A 15955-nucleotide genomic window follows, 5' to 3' on the forward strand; every position below is an offset into this window, starting at 1 on the left:
TTTGGATCTTTTTCTGCTCTCTGAGTAGCAACCCATTGTCCCTGTCTGCTGTCTTGGGGGGAAGGTGGCCCTCTAGGTCAGCTGCCTTCCCCACACAAATGGGGCTGTGGATGCAAAGCCTTAGAGTTAGTCTTTTACTGAGGCTAGCTGCATGTGGGAAGGATTGAGCGTGGCTCTCCACTCCAAACAACGTCTTGACTGGCCTTGTGAGGCATGCAGTTTATGTCTGCAAAAGAAGAAGATTAGACAATATCAACTTTTCTTAAGGTTTCTTACCCTAAAGAGGCAAACTAATGATGCACAATATTATTATAACACTGCAGACTATTCTAGGGTGTTGCCTTACCATTGAGCCGTGGGCCAGCACGTTTTTGAGAGTTATTTGTAAAATTGCTAATAACCAACTTTTGAGAATGGTTCCACCATTTAGGGTCCAACAGTTGTTGGAACTTGAATGATTTCTCTAAGTGGCAAGTATATGACAAGTGTGTCTACTCTGGTGGCTGATTTAGTCAGGCAGGAATGGCCTCCACAACCTCCCTGTTAAGATCATCCATTTTCAGCCTGTACAAGCCAGTGAGACTGCACTGCCCTCACTTCCCTGAGGCAGCCCATCTCATTCCCAGAAAGTGTTAACAAATCACTCATTCATTTATTCAACAAATACTAAGTTCCTGCGTGTGTCAAACACTGTCCTAGGCACTGTGGATACAGCAGGGGAAAAATCAGGTGTGTGTGTGTGAGTGTGTGTGTGTGTATGTGTCTTCCTTGTATTTGTTTTTTAATTGCTGCTACAACAAATCACCAAAAACTTGGTAGCTTAAAACCACAACACAAATTTATTATCTCGTGGTTCTGGAGGTCAGAAAGCTAAAATTGGTGGGAAGGGCTGCATTCCTTCTGGAGGCTCTGAGAGAGATCCCTTTCCTTGCCTTTTCTACATTCTGGAGGCTGCCTGCATTCTTGGCTTGTGGCCCCATCCTCCATATTCGAAGTTAGCAGGGTAGCATCTTCCACTCTCTATCTCTCTCTGCTTCTGTCTGTCACAGCACCTTTCGCACTCTGACCTGCCTTCCTCTGGTCGGACCCGGTGATGACATTCATCCCACGTGGATAATCCAGGATAATCTCCTCATCTCAGGGGAGCCGCTGTCTTGCCTTCCATAACCCTAGTGCGGATCATATTCTAGTGGAAATGTTACTTTAGATAGTTTGGGCTGATGATCCCTGTGAAGAGGGAACGTAAGAGCAGAATCTCTGGGGAAAGGAGGGAATGAGTCGTGCCAGTGTCTGGGGAAGAGAGTTTAGGCAGATGGAGCAGCATGTGCCAAGGCCCTAAGGTGGTAGGGGCCTGGAGCGGTGGTACGAGGAGGCCGGCGTGGCTGCAGAGGAGGGACTTGCGGGGAATGGTAGTTAATGAGGGCAGGGAGGGGCAGTAGCCGCACCGTGGGGGCTTCTAGGCCATGTGAAGATCGTTGGCCTTTTGCCCAACAGTGAGAACATTCTTTTATGTTTCTCGGTAACTTACACCCCTTGTACCCAGCCAAATTCTGCTTATTGAAGCAAAATAGCGTACATTTTTTTCTCTTTGTCTCAAGGCCAGGGCTGTAAATATGTTGTAAATGTATAACACCTTTTCTTTTCCGGACAAATATTTCCAGTTCTTCCTGTAGTTTTTTTGTTTTACTATTATTTTTAGTTGACACATAACTGTAAGTATTTACTGGTGACAGTGTGATATTTCAATACATGTTTAAAGATCAAATTAGGGTAATTAGTATATCTAAGTGTAATGATCAAATCGGGGTAACTAGTATATCTATCTCCTCAAACATTTACCATTTCTTTGCATTGGAAACATTCAAAATCTGCTCTTCCAGCTACATGAAAATAGACAGAAAATTGTTGATAATTAGAGTCACCCCGTGATGCTACAGAACACTAGAACGTATCCCTCCTTTTTCCGTAGTTTTCACTCATTAGTAACTGCTTTTTCAGAACTCGTTGTATGTTGCACATCATGATGGGTGAACATGGAGACAGGTGAGACGTATCTTCCTGGTTACATTTATGCTGTAGCAGAATTCTGCCCAACCTGCTCTGAACAGGCTGCAGTTCTCCAGGCGAGGGGACTCACCTACCCAGAGTAAGGCAGTTCTATAAAACATTCTCTCCTCAGACCCCTCCACCTCCTCTGGTGGGGCAGTGGAACTGGCCCCTCTCTCTGATTCTCCCCTTGTTGGGGAGGGTGATAGTTCCCACCAGTGATCCCAGGGCCAAGGCTGCCTGATTCCCACCTCTGCCCTTGACCGACTATGTGACATGGGCAAGTTGCCGCTCTTTGTTTCTGTGGCTTTAAATGAAATGGGGTCAGCAAGGAAACTCAGGAATAGGTCTGGGCAAGGGCAGGGCCTTGTTGCTCACCTTGGGCCTCCTCTGAGTCTCTGTCCTGCTCTTTGGCTCCTCCTCTTCTTCCTCAAATGCCCTCTGCCTCCATTGTTGCCAGGAACGTTCCTTTTTCCCCTGAGCCAGAGAGCATGCCCCTGGGTTGACTGTGCTCATCCCTTCAACCTGTCTCTCAAGGAGCAAGTGTGTGGCCTGTGTGGGAATTTTGATGGCATCCAGAACAATGACCTCACCAGCAGCAACCTCCAAGTGGAGGAAGACTCCGTGGACTTCGGGAACTCCTGGAAAGTGAGCTCGCAGTGTGCTGACACCAGAAAAGTACGTCTGGGATCTGTGTGGACAGAGCCCAAAGCCTGCTTCCTGGAATGTCCCCCGTTCCCATTCTCATGGGGGCTGGAAGGGGGGTTGTGGGTGGTATGAACCTTCAGGTGGCTGCAGAGCGGGGAGGAGGGTCCTTGGTTGTTTCTGGGCTGAGTAACCCCAGTTTGATCAGTCGATGGCTGGCCTGTCTCTTGCCTGGTTCCCAGGTGCCTCTGGACTCATCCCCGGCCACCTGTCACAACAACATCATGAAGCAGACGATGGTGGACTCCTCCTGTAGAATCCTCACCAGTGACATCTTCCAGGACTGCAACAAGCTGGTGAGGACCTTGAGGGTGGCAGGAAGCAGATGGTCCCAAGACTTGGCCTGGTGGTATGGACACGGAGTGTGACCTTCTAACGTGCACACCACCCTGGTGTCTTGGCATGCTCTGCACCAAGACACCACTTCAGTCTTTTCTTGGCTTTCAATCTGGGAAACGAAAAGTAAAATCCACAGTTTCTCGGGGAAGCAATGCCTGGAAAACATTTCCTTCTGCATGAGAAGTCACTCCGCTTGGCATGTGCCAGCACCTCTCTTTCAGTCCCAGTCTCACGATTTGTTCCCTTATTTCAGTATCTTGTTTTCAACCCCAGAGCCAGAGACTTCCTTTTCCTGTTGCTGCTGCATTTGTCCAGACCAAAAGGCCTTCCTCTCCCACCCCTCAAAAACCCTTTGGTGCCCATTTCTTGTCTCACAGAAATCTTTTCCGGCCTTAATTTTGGTAATTTTGAGTCCTTGTTTTATGACTTATTTTTGTGTCTTGATCGCTAATGCTAAGGAGGAATTTCCCAAAGTTAAGTGTAATTGTCTATCGCTCTGTCTGCCTCTCTCTCTTTTGAGATGGAGTCTTGCTCTGTTGCCCAGGCTGGAATGCAATGGCACGATCTCAACTCAGTGCAACCCCTGCCTCCCGGGTTCAAGCGATTCTCCTGCCTCAGCCTCCTGAGTAGCTGGGATTATAGGCATGTGCCACCACGCCCAGCTAATTTTTGTATTTTTAGTAGAGACGGGGTTTCTCCATGTTGTTCAGACTGGTCTCGAACTCCTGACCTCTATGATCTACCTGCCTCGGCCTCCCAAAGTACTGGGATTATAGGTGTGAGCCAACATGCCTGGCCATAGTGCAGTTGTCTCTTATGTGCTGCATGTATGTGTGTACACACACATGGACATGGGCGTGGACATGGGTATATGTGAATACGTGAATCTATGTACACACAGAGCCATGCACACGTACATGCTGCTATGTAGCATCACCAATGTGGGAGAGACTGGTTGAAAACATGGACCTCAATTCTCTTTCTATCTATCCAGTGAGTTTCAGTCTCTGAGGACTCCAAAGGAAACTTACATTCCCTGGTTTGGTGGAAATCATGGACATCTGAGCTGGAAGAGTGAGTGAGGACAGGAAGGAGTTGGGGACATTGAGACTGTTGGAACATCTTGGAAACAATGATCCACTCAGTGTCTAAATTCATTTTCTATCATAACTGTCCTGAAAACGTCCAGTGTGTATAGGGGCATATTTTGGGGATGAGGAAAGGTGGGAACTGGTTGAATTGGATTTGGGGTCAGAGTCGAGCTAGGCCCTGTTGTCTGGCATACCTGCCCCATAGTGCTGCAGTGAGGCAGCTGCATGGCCTGGTGTATTTCCCCATTCTCTTTGCTGAATTGAGGCAAAGAAAGACAGTGACCAGCACGTGTGTGTGTTTGTGTTTTTGTAAAAACACCCAAATGCCCATGAGGCTAGGAGTGGGCTGTGGGGACAGACAGGTGGCCGAGCAGGGAGGTAGGCAGAGGGACAGAGGGAATGTTCGTTTGGAAAATCCTCTGGCTCACTGTGCTCTGCAAAAGGCTAGCAAAACTGCTTTATTGAACTTTCCTTGCTGGAATCCAGATTAGAAACTAAGAATCTTGCCTTCCCACTCATTCCCTCTTTGAGACCATTGAGCTACATTTCTTCTTCTACCTGGACCCTCCTTATCCTTAAATTGACCATCAGAACATTTGCACCCAGACCTAGAGCCAGAGTTCCTAACACCTGGCCATAGGCCTGGGCCACCTGAGGCTGCCTTTGCAGGTGGACCCCGAGCCATACCTGGATGCCTGCATTTACGACACCTGCTCCTGTGAGTCCGTCGGGGACTGTGCCTGTTTCTGTGACGCCATTGCTGCCTATGCCCACATGTGTGCCCAGCACGGCAAGGTGGTGACCTGGAGGACGACCACATTGTGCCGTGAGTTCTGATGCCCTCATGTTCTCAGATGCTCTCCCTTTTTCCCATGTGTCTATGCTTTAAGACTTTGCAAGTGCAGGGGGATACCGCCATGGGAGAGAGAAGACAGAGCTAGCTTGGGACTGGAAGGCTGAGGGTTAAGGCATTGGCTGAGTAAGAAGTTCATATTATGGGTGAGGCGGGACATGGATTCAAGGCATGAGTATGTGGAGATGTTTCTTCTGGAGAGATTCTGGCAGAGTCTGATGAATACCAATGAAAAGAAGGAAGTCAATTTATGTCTTTAATTGGGCAGTATTAGATTTGCCACTATGAGTGGTCAACTCATACATTCATGTCTATGGAGTCTTCCTTCCGTGGACATAAGCAACTTAATGTTTTTGTGTAGAAAACTGGGCCAGGCACAGTGGCTCACACCTGTCATTCCAGCGTTTTGGGAGGCTGAGACCGGAGGATCCCTTGAGCCCAGGAGTTCAAGACCAGCCTGGGCAACATAGCAAGACCCCATCTCTACAAAAATAAAAAAAGAAATGAATTCTGATCCCATAGATCCTGGTTTAGGTGCTTCAACAATCCAGAAGTCTCTAATATTGGTGATTCCTGTAGTCCCTATGTCCCCAACATTATCTCCAGATCCCCCCAGGCCATCACCACATGGGTCTGCAGTCCTGGGGCGTTTGTGGTCACAGCCTCGTCTCCTGTCTACACAGCTCAGAGCTGCGAGGAGAGGAATCTCCGGGAGAGCGGGTATGAGTGTGAGTGGCGCTATAATAGCTGTGCGCCTGCCTGTCGCATCACGTGCCAGCACCCCGAGCCGCTGGCCTGCCCTGTGCAGTGCGTGGAGGGCTGCCACGCCCACTGCCCTCCAGGTGAGGCCTCTATCCCTGGGGGTTGGGCTGCTGGGATCAGATAGGGATGGATGGAAAGTGCATCTCAGTTTTGCTTCATCTCAGCCTCCATCCGCCGCGCCCTGTCTCTGACCTCCAGCCCTGTACCAGGTTCTGTCTTCATGGGTCATTTCATCAGAGCCAGGCCAGCTGTGACTTTTGTCAAGTCGAGCTCCTCCAAAATGCTTTTCTGTGCCTATTTATGGGATTATCATCTAGAGCAGCCCCTGCTGATAGAACTTTCTGCAGTGGGGGAATGTCCTATTGAAGGTCACTGTGGCGAGTGTGTCTGAGCAACTGAAGTTTTGAATCTTACTGAATTTTACTTAGTTTAACTGAAATAGCCACATGTAGTTTGTGACTGTCATATGGTATGGTACAGCTCTAGAGTTACGGAAGGCGTTATTCAGAAGGGTGGAAAGAGCCCTGTAGATAAGATTTCATTTGTCCTGAGGCCTGGCGAGGTGAGGTAGGTTGAAGGAATCTCTCCCAGTTTGGCCAAGGGATCCATCAAGGCACAAGGAGGAAAGATGCTTCTTGAGTTGGCGGGGGGTGACCCCCTGGGGCACGGGCAGGAGGAGTTGGCTTCCAGGGCAGTCCCTTTTAGTTAAAAGTGAGGCTTCCTTGTGGGAAAGGGGAGCGTTTTGGTTCCTAATGGCAGCTTTTTTGTGCAGGGAAAATCCTGGATGAGCTTTTGCAGACCTGCATCAACCCTGAAGACTGCCCGGTGTGTGAGGTGGCTGGCCGGCGTTTAGCCTCAGGAAGGAAAGTCACCTTGAATCCCAGTGACCCCGAGCACTGCCAGATTTGGTAAAACAGATTCCTGGGTTGTTTGAAGTTATGGGTCTTACTGCCTCCTCTGGGGGCCAGCGCAGAGACTAGGTTTTGGGTAAAAAGTTCTCTCTATGTGAGTTGAGAGATTGAGTTTATTGTATTTGTTTATTTATTTAATTCATTATTTGGTATAGTTTATTGCTTTGTTTGTTCCTGGAGTTTGCTACTTTTTCTTTAGGGATGGACTAGACTGCTTCCTCCACATGTATTTCTTACTAGGTTTTTAAGTCCTAAGAGGTTTTTGCTTTTCTCACTGAAGGTGAAGAGGTTTTTGCTTTTCTCACTTATTGTCCTTGTAGGTTATGGCTAGTCTGAGTACAGGTGTCTATAAAAATCAGATTTCTCTTTTGAGATGGAGTCTCGCTCTGTCTCTCAGGCTGGAGTGCAGTGGCGCGATCTTGGCTCACTGCAACCTCTGCCTCCTGGATTCAAGCGATTCTCCTGCCTCAGCCTCCCGGTGCCCCCACACCTGGCTAATTTTTTGTATTTTCAGTGGAGACAGAGTTTCACCATGTTAGTCAAGATGGTCTCGATCTCCTGTCCTTATGATCTGCCCACCTCAGCCTCCCAAAGTGTTGGGATTTCAGGCATCAGTCACCACCCCTGGCCATAAAATTAGATTTCTCTTTTACTCGAGGTGGGGACTCAGGAGAGGAAAGTGAAATGGAACCTAGGGCCCTCAGGGTAACAGGAACATCGTGGGGGCCACAGTCAGGTCGCAGGGTGTGGCTTTCATAATGGAGAGGGAAGGTGCTTGTTGCTGTCACCCTGAGTTCTCACTGGACTTGCCTCTGGGAAACTGGCCTTTTGGGAGGTGAGGAGGCCTCAGGGTGAGCTCTGAGCCTTCTGACGTCCTACCCACAAGTAGGGAACATTTATTAAAATCGTGATCTATTCAACACCACTCCCTGACACTGTTCAAGCCTTCTGGGAACTTAAACTTGAGAATGTAAATTTGCTGGGGAGGGGCTATGGCCACAGCTGCCAGAGTCAGATCCTGCCTCCACCATCTGTACAAACAAGAGTGAACACTGCCTGGGGTGAGTTTTCTAGCAAACACAGGAAACTAGAAAGTATGTCACTCACGCACCGTTAACCTGGGATTGAAGCAATAAATCTCGTGGATCACAGGAAGGAGGAATTAACTTCCTAGTAAGATTCTGCCTGCGCTCAGTCTCTATGCTGAAATAGGGACTGTAGGGAGCAAAGGATGGGGTGATTCTGATGCTAGCTTGGGTTCTGTGCCAAAAGGGCATGAGAGCTTCGAGCCCTCTCCCCACCTCCTTCGCTGGCACACGGGCAGAAGCAGCCGCCACGGTGTATGCTGAAGCTGCAAGCAGTGTGTAGATAGTAGTCCCACACAGCAGGCTGGGGGCATCGCCTGGCATCAAGCCACAGGGGGACACTTCCCAGGCTCAGGGCACTGCCACCTTGTCGGCTTTACTGGGATACTGAAGGCCAGGTTCCTCCAAGGCTGAGGGTACACAGAGGAGACGCTCCTGGTGCACATTGGTCTCCACCGCAGGGCCACTGGACTTCGCCTGCGGTCTGGCGGGCCTTGCCACTTTCCAGGACGCTGGCAAAAAGGTGATGTTACCAGCAGAGCCTGGAACTTTGGCCTGGTAGCGTAGGAATTTGTGTGTGGGGGGCCACTGCTCTGCTGCAGACTTGTGGTGTGTGCTTGAGGCTGGGCACAGAGCCTGGCCAGTACCTGAACATGAGAGGTGCTCACCCCATGTCTGCTGGAGGAACGAGTGAATGTCTTTTCCTAGGGCTAACACCTTGGGGACCCCTGTCTGCTATTCTCAAATAATTTATTCTGCCAGATAAAGCTGGGGTTTTGAATCCTTATTCATCTTACCACAATGTTTTTGCTCCAGTTTTTTCTCTCTTTCTTAGGGCCCAACATATTAAACATGTTTTAAAACTCATACAAGTTACATTCTGTTAGAATGTGTACTGTAAGGCATTTATCTTCAACAGAACATCCACAAGCACAGGTTAGCGTCCACATTTCAGTAACCGTTGTTCTTGGAGACACTTTGTAAGAAGGCTTGGCTTACAATTAAGTATTCATGTTGCTGAAGATGTAGGTTGAAAAGAAATCAGCTTTGAGTGGCTGTGTACATGGCCTAGAATAACATTTGTTTTTTTCATACCTTAGGATGGGCTAAAGCTTTGGTTTCTAGAATTGAAGGAAGTCTGCTCTGTGTGTGTTTTGGAGGGTGGCATGCTATTGGGGGACTGATGTTAAATAGTGACATCTCACTTGGGTGTGGATTGGTCCATGGGCTCTCAAGTTCAGATGGAAAAGGGAGGAGATTCTATGGGAATGTGGAAGTGGTCCTACACCACAGGGCTCAGAAGTGTCCATAGGTTCTTCCTGAACCATTTCAATTTCTTTGCTCTTTGCTGCAGCCACTGTGATGGCGTCAATCTCACCTGTGAAGCCTGCCAGGAGCCGGGAGGCCTGGTGATGCCTCCCACAGATGCCCCGGTGAGCCCCACCACTCCGTACGTGGAGGACGTCTCGGAAGCGCCCTTGCATGACTTCTACTGCAGCAAGCTACTGGACCTGGTCTTCCTGCTGGATGGCTCCTCCAGGCTGTCTGAGGCTGAGTTTGAAGTGCTGAAGGCCTTTGTGGTGGACATGATGGAGCGGCTGCGCATCTCCCAGAAGTGGGTCCGCGTGGCCGTGGTGGAGTACCACGACGGCTCCCATGCCTACATCGGGCTCAAGGACCGGAAGCGACCGTCAGAGCTGCGGCGCATTGCCAGCCAGGTGAAGTATGCGGGCAGCCAGGTGGCCTCCACCAGCGAGGTCTTGAAATATACACTGTTCCAAATCTTCGGCAAGATCGACCGCCCTGAAGCCTCCCGCATCATCCTGCTCCTCATGGCCAGCCAGGAGCCCCAGCGGATGTCCCGGAACTTTGTCCAATACGTCCAGGGCCTGAAGAAGAAGAAGGTCATTGTGATCCCGGTGGGCATTGGGCCCCATGCCAACCTCAAGCAGATCCGCCTCATTGAGAAAGAGGCCCCTGAGAACAAGGCCTTCGTGCTGAGTGGTGTGGATGAGTTGGAGCAGCAAAGGGACGAGATTGTTAGCTACCTTTGCGACCTTGCCCCTGAAGCCCCTCCCCCTACCATGCCCCCCAACATGGCACAAGTCACCATGGGACCAGGGGTCTTGGGAGTTTCACCCTTGGAACACAAGAGGAAATCCATGGTTCTGGATGTGGCGTTTGTCCTGGAAGGATCGGACAAAATTGGTGAAGCTGACTTCAACAGGACCAAGGAGTTCATGGAGGAGGTGATTCAGCGGATGGATGTGGGCCAGGACGGCATCCATGTCACGGTGCTGCAGTACTCCTACATGGTGACCGTGGAGTACCCCTTCAGCGAGGCACAGTCCAAAGGGGACATCTTGCAGCGGGTTCGAGAGATCCGCTACCAGGGTGGCAACAGGACCAACACCGGGCTGGCCCTGCAGCACCTCTCTGAGCACAGCTTCTTGGTCAGCCAGGGTGACCGGGAGCAGGCGCCCAACCTGGTCTACATGGTCACTGGAAATCCCGCCTCTGATGAGATCAAGAGGTTGCCTGGAGACATCCAGGTGGTGCCCATTGGAGTGGGCCCTCATGCCAACGTGCAGGAGCTGGAGAGGATCGGCTGGCCCAATGCCCCCATCCTCATCCAGGACTTTGAGACACTCCCCCGAGAGGCTCCTGACCTGGTGCTGCAGAGATGCTGCTCCGGAGAGGGACTGCAGATCCCCACCCTTGCCCCTGCCCCTGGTACGCTGGCGCCTTGTGTACAGATGGGAGGGCTGGGAGAGGGCTGGTACAGCCTTGGGGCTGCATGCATCTGCCGAGATATGACTAGGGTTCTAATCCCAGCTTCCCTGCTCTGTGCCCTTGGTTGAAACTTGCCTTCAAAGGGCCTGTGTTTCTTCACCTCCCTGGCAGGGAGGTGCAACGTGATCCTCTCTTGGGGGAAGATTGTTTCTTATTGTGTGTGCTTATATACATTCAGAGGTAATGCAAGCTTATTGTTAACATTTAAGTAATACCAGTAAGGAGTACAAAAACAAATGCAAGTTTTACTTTATCACACAGCCTCTTTCCCACCCAATTCCGCCCTCTGCCTCCAAGGTAATCTCTGTTAAAGCTGGTGACAATAAGCTCCCTTTTGACCACACTGGGTAGGTGGAATTATTCTGAGTAGCTGACAATCTTCAGGGCGAGAACAGGAGGTCAGGTGCCAATAGCAGGCGCAGTCTTCAGATTCTGGAGTCAGACTGCCTTCGTTTGAATCTTGTCTCTGCCACTTGCTAGCTGGGTAATTTTGGGCAAGTACTTGACCTCTTTGTATATCAGTCTCCCCAGCTGTAAAATGGGGATAATAATAGTACCTACATGCTTAAAACAGTATCTGGCACATGACAAGTGCTCAAAAAAAAAAAAAAAAAATGCTCCCACTGCTGTTATTACCACCTTTTACTGACACTGGCATCGAATCCCTTCCTAGTTCCTAAACATCTTTATTTGATGTGTTTGAAACCATCCCAGAATCGAATCACTAGCCGTTTTTTTTTTTTGTTTTTTGAGACAGAATTTCACTCTTGCTGCCCAGGCTCGAGTGCAATGGCATGATCTCAGCTCACTGCAACCTCCACTTCTTGGGATCAAGCGATTCTCCTGCCTCAGCCTCCTGAGTAGCTAGGATTACAGGCATGCGCCACCAATGCCTGGCTAATTTTGTATTTTTAGTAGAGACGGGGTTTCTCCATGTTGGTCAGGCTGGTCTCGAACTCCCAGTCTCAGGTGATCCACCCACTTTGGCTTCCCAAAGTGCTGGGATTACAGGTGTGAGCCACCGTACCTGGCCGATAACTAATCTTCTTTTAATACCTCTTGAGTCTCATACTTGTCAGTGCTTTCATTTCTTTGTTTTTGTTTTTAATCAGAACCATAGATTTATTTAAATTCTTGTAATATTTCTGCTGAGGCAAACAACAATTACATCATTTTATCACATCTCAGGCTCAGACACTAACAGGAGCACTAGGCATTTATGGCTGGAATAGTCACAGTACGTTCACCCACCCTGCAAGACCTGAGAACGCAGCAGCTCGTTGTCCAGGGAGAGGCTGCCGTTCCATTTCCTTTTGCAGTTTCCCTATATTGCCAGGCCAGTATTTTACTCAATTCTAGAAGAGTGGCAGTCCCCTGTTACCAACAAGTCCATTCCTGCTGCTTTTATTTGTAGGCATTCAAACTTTCTTTGGGTAGAACTGGAGTCTTCCCAATGTCTCCAAACCTGAGATAGTCAGGCCCCGGGAACTCCATCTCCCCCATCCCCTCCTCCCTGGCCCACGTTGTCCTTGCACTCATGAAGGCGCCCTCCCCTTGGTGTGCCACGTGGTCAGCATGCCCTGCAGATCCTATTGGATGTAAGGCTGTAGGCCTGCCGGCCGCTGTCCCCACTGACACCTGCGTGCTCACCCTCCTGGTTGTCTTTGTAGATTGCAGCCAGCCCCTGGACGTGGTCCTTCTCCTGGATGGCTCCTCCAGTTTTCCAGCTTCTTATTTTGATGAAATGAAGAATTTTGCTAAGGCTTTCATTTCAAAAGCCAAGTTAGGTGAGTGAGGGAGGCACCTGAAGCCACAGGTGACCAAGAGGATCTTTTGGGGGCTGCGCTTGATTCAAAATAATCCCCATTTTCTCTTTCCATTTAGGGCCTCATCTCACTCGAGTGTCAGTGCTCCAGTACGGAAGCATCACCACCATTGATGTGCCATGGAATGTGGCCATGGAGAAAGCCCATTTGCTGAGCCTCGTGGATGTCATGCAGCGAGAGGGAGGCCCCAGCCAAATCGGTAATGTTGGTGCCACGGGCTGGAGGCAGGACCTGCATTCTGGTCCTAATTTTTGGCATAAGTGACTGTGTGACCTCAGCCAGTCACTTTGCCCCTTGGCCTTAGTTTCTTTTCCTGGAAAGTGAGGGGCTAGATGCTCTTCCAGGTCTCTTCCAGATCTTAACTGGGTGTTCCTCAGAGTCTCTGAGTCATTCAGTTTTTGAGTGACTTAAGGATCCACCATGAGATAGGGTGTCCAGCTGCAGTCAGTGCTTACTTGGCGTGATCTCTTCTCCATCCTCAGGGAATGCTTTGGACTTTGCTGTGCGATACTTGACTTCAGAAGTGCACGGTGCCAGGCCGGGAGCCTCGAAGGCGGTGGTCATCCTGGTCACGGATGTCTCCGTGGATTCAGTGGGTGCAGCAGCTGATGCCGCCAGAGCCAACAGTAAGAATCTGGTGTACGGTCCTCAATTCAGGACAGCAAGACTTCAGAAATGATAAAGGATTAAAAGTGGGCCGGGGTTTCTTTTGGATGTTGTGGCTGATATTAAATATGCTCAGTACCCACCTCTGGCCTGGTTTCAAACAGCAGGAAATTATCCAGTCACTGTGTGATTTGGAAACCAAGCAAGAGTAAATGTGTGTTGATCCTATATCTTTATAACCTTTAATTTCTCCACATTTTCCCTTTGTGTCCAGAGGTGGTCATAGCTCTATGCCCTTTCTTTCTAAAGTAGGATTCATAGTCTCTTACTAAAACGTCATGTCTTAGGCCAGGGTGATTCACTGTGGGGCCTTGAGAATCAGTGGGGACCTTCATGTGTTCAGAGTTCTTTCCCGGTACCAGGCTAATGGGCTTGGCAGGGTTGAATGGATAAGAGACAAAGAATCATGCTGTAGGAAAGGAAAGGATCCAGATGTCCAGTCTTGTGCTCCATAAGAACATGTGCTTATCATATTCTTAATATCAGCAGGATGTGAGCTGGGACAGGTGGTAGAGTCTAAGGGACCACCTTCCAGCTGAGGGAGGTCTGGGTGAGTAGAGTGACATTGAGTCCCCTCGTGGGCTCCTCGAAAACTTTAGCTTTCAGAACCCTGCCTGGGAGTTCTGTCAGAACCCTGTATTTTCTCTGCCGTCTTCCTGATGTTCTTCCTGAGAAAGTTATTTGCTCCGTTCTCTGTGCCACATATGAGCTACTCAAAATGTGCAAAGCATATGGTGTTGTATTTGTAACATATCCGTTCCTTGCAAAAAACTGAGAGTTCTTTGAAGGCAAGGGAAGATCTTGCTTATTTTTGTATCATCTGTATATAATGCACAAAATAGGTGACCATTTAAACTTTGTTGAATGAATGAATGTGACATGTTTATTAAATCTTTTTTTTTTTTTGAGATAGAGTTTTGCTCTTGTTGCCCAGGCAATGGCACGATCTTGGCTCGCCGCAACCTCTTCATCCCAGGTTCAAGTGATTCTCCTACCTCAGCCTCATGAGTAGCCAGGATTACAGGCCTGCGCCACCATGCCTGGCTAATTTTTTGTATTTTTAGTAGAGACAGGGTTTCTCCATGTTGGTCAGGCTGGTCTCGAACTCCAGGGACTCCCAAAGTGCTGGGATTGCAGGTGTGAGCTGCCATGCCCGGCCTTGAGGGTAAAGGACACTAAAAGGGAAAGGATATATATTTGGATAATATGACGAACTTACAAGAGCTGAAAAGTTGCTAGTGGAAAATACTCTCCAATGTGAAGCACATTGCAAATACTTAGAACTTTCTAGAGAACTGAACTGAGGAATTTCAGGATGGAGATTTTTTTCCCTTTAGTGTCAAGAATCGAAAGAGATTTTCACCTGGAAAGGAGGCAGTTGTGGTCTGGAGGAAGCTGACATGATCCAGAGCAACTCATTTAACTGTCCACAGCCTCAGTTTCTCCTGTGTAAAGGAGCATGCGCATTCTCCAGGCTCAGCCCTGTGATATTTTCTCCTCTCTTCTTTTTTTTTTTTTGAGACTGAGTCTTGCTCTGTCCCCCAGGCTGGAGTGCAGTGGTGTGATCTCAGCTCATCGCAACCTCTGCCTCCTGGTTCAAGCAGTTATCTTCCTGAGTAGCTGGGACTACAGGCGCACACTGCAACATCCAGCTAATTGTTTGATTTTAGTAGAGACTGGGGTTCACTGTGTTGCTCAGGCTGGTCTTGAACTCCTGAACTAAGGTAACCCACCTGCCTCGGCCTTCCGAAGTGCTGGGATTACAGGCCTGAGCCACCACACCGGGCCCTCTTCTCTTCTTACATACACTCCCTTGATGGTCTAGTTCAGTGTCATGGGTCTAAATACATTTACACATCTCTGACTTTGAAGTTTGTATCTCCAGCCTTAACCTTTCACCTCAACTCAGCTTGCATGTTTTAACAGCCAATTTAACTAAACTGATTTTTACACCCATCTTTCTCATCTTAGAAAATGGCAATCCAACCTTCCAGTTGTTCAGTTCAAAAAGCTCAGCATCCTTGATTCTTCTTTTTTTTGTTCCTGATACCTCCATGCAAGCTCCATCTTCAAAATACATTGAGAGTCACACCACTCCACACCGTGTTCACCAGGGTGTCACCTCAATCCAAGTCCCCATGATCTCTCACCTGGACTATTGAAATAGCTGTCTAACTAAAACCCCAGCTTCCACCTTTGTCCCCTTCAGTTTATTCTCAGCATAGCAGTTGCAGTGGCCTTTTGAAATCAGTCGGCTCCTGTCCCTCTGCTCTGTGGTCTTGGCTGGCTTTGTTTCATTCACAGAACATGGTGAGTCCTTACTGTGGCCAGTGGAGCATTGACTGATCCATGCCCATTCCCTCTCTTGCTTTCCCTCTCTCTCCAGCCCCTGGGAGCATGCAGTCACACTTCTGCTCTGCGGCCTTTGCACTCACTGTTCTCTCTGCTTGGGATGTCTCTCCCTCAGACATCATCTTGGCTCCTTCCATCCTTATGTCAGGCCTCTGCTCAGATGCCATCTTTTCACCAAACACTGTCTAACCACCATAGATGCAACAGTAACCCACAACTCAGCCCCGGGCATTCCCATCCTCCTTATCTCATTTTGTTTTTTCCTCTTTTCTTTTCTTTTTGAGACAAAGACTTGCTTTGTCATCCAGGCTGGAGTGCAGTGGCGCGATCTCAGCTCACTGCAACCTCCGCCTCCAGGGTTCAAGCGATTCTCCTGCCTCAGCCTCCCGAGTAGCTGGGAATACAGGCTCGTGCCACCATGCCCGGATAGTTTTTTGTATTTTTAGTAGAGATGGGGTTTCACCGTGTTAGCTAGGATGGTCTCGATCTCCTGATCTCGTGATCTGCCCGCCTTGGCCTCCCAAAG

General features: G+C 49.1%; 1 protein-coding gene across 1 annotated transcript in view; it reads left to right on the plus strand.

Moving 5' to 3' along the window:
- The window catches only part of VWF (von Willebrand factor), a 168938-nt gene that overhangs the window by 96846 nt on the left and 56137 nt on the right, over window positions 1–15955 (plus strand). The window contains exons 23-31 of the mRNA XM_064377521.1: window positions 2584–2724; window positions 2934–3047; window positions 4851–5007; window positions 5718–5876; window positions 6569–6704; window positions 9147–10525; window positions 12256–12372; window positions 12470–12610; window positions 12894–13037. Of these exons, the coding sequence (XP_064233591.1) occupies window positions 2584–2724; window positions 2934–3047; window positions 4851–5007; window positions 5718–5876; window positions 6569–6704; window positions 9147–10525; window positions 12256–12372; window positions 12470–12610; window positions 12894–13037 (2488 nt within the window). The remainder of the gene's footprint in view (window positions 1–2583; window positions 2725–2933; window positions 3048–4850; window positions 5008–5717; window positions 5877–6568; window positions 6705–9146; window positions 10526–12255; window positions 12373–12469; window positions 12611–12893; window positions 13038–15955) is intronic.

This window comes from Aotus nancymaae, unplaced genomic scaffold (assembly GCF_030222135.1).
Source record: "Aotus nancymaae isolate 86718 unplaced genomic scaffold, 86718_ANA_hifiasm-v0.15.2.pri h1tg000016l, whole genome shotgun sequence".
NCBI classification, from domain to species: Eukaryota; Metazoa; Chordata; class Mammalia; order Primates; family Aotidae; genus Aotus; species Aotus nancymaae.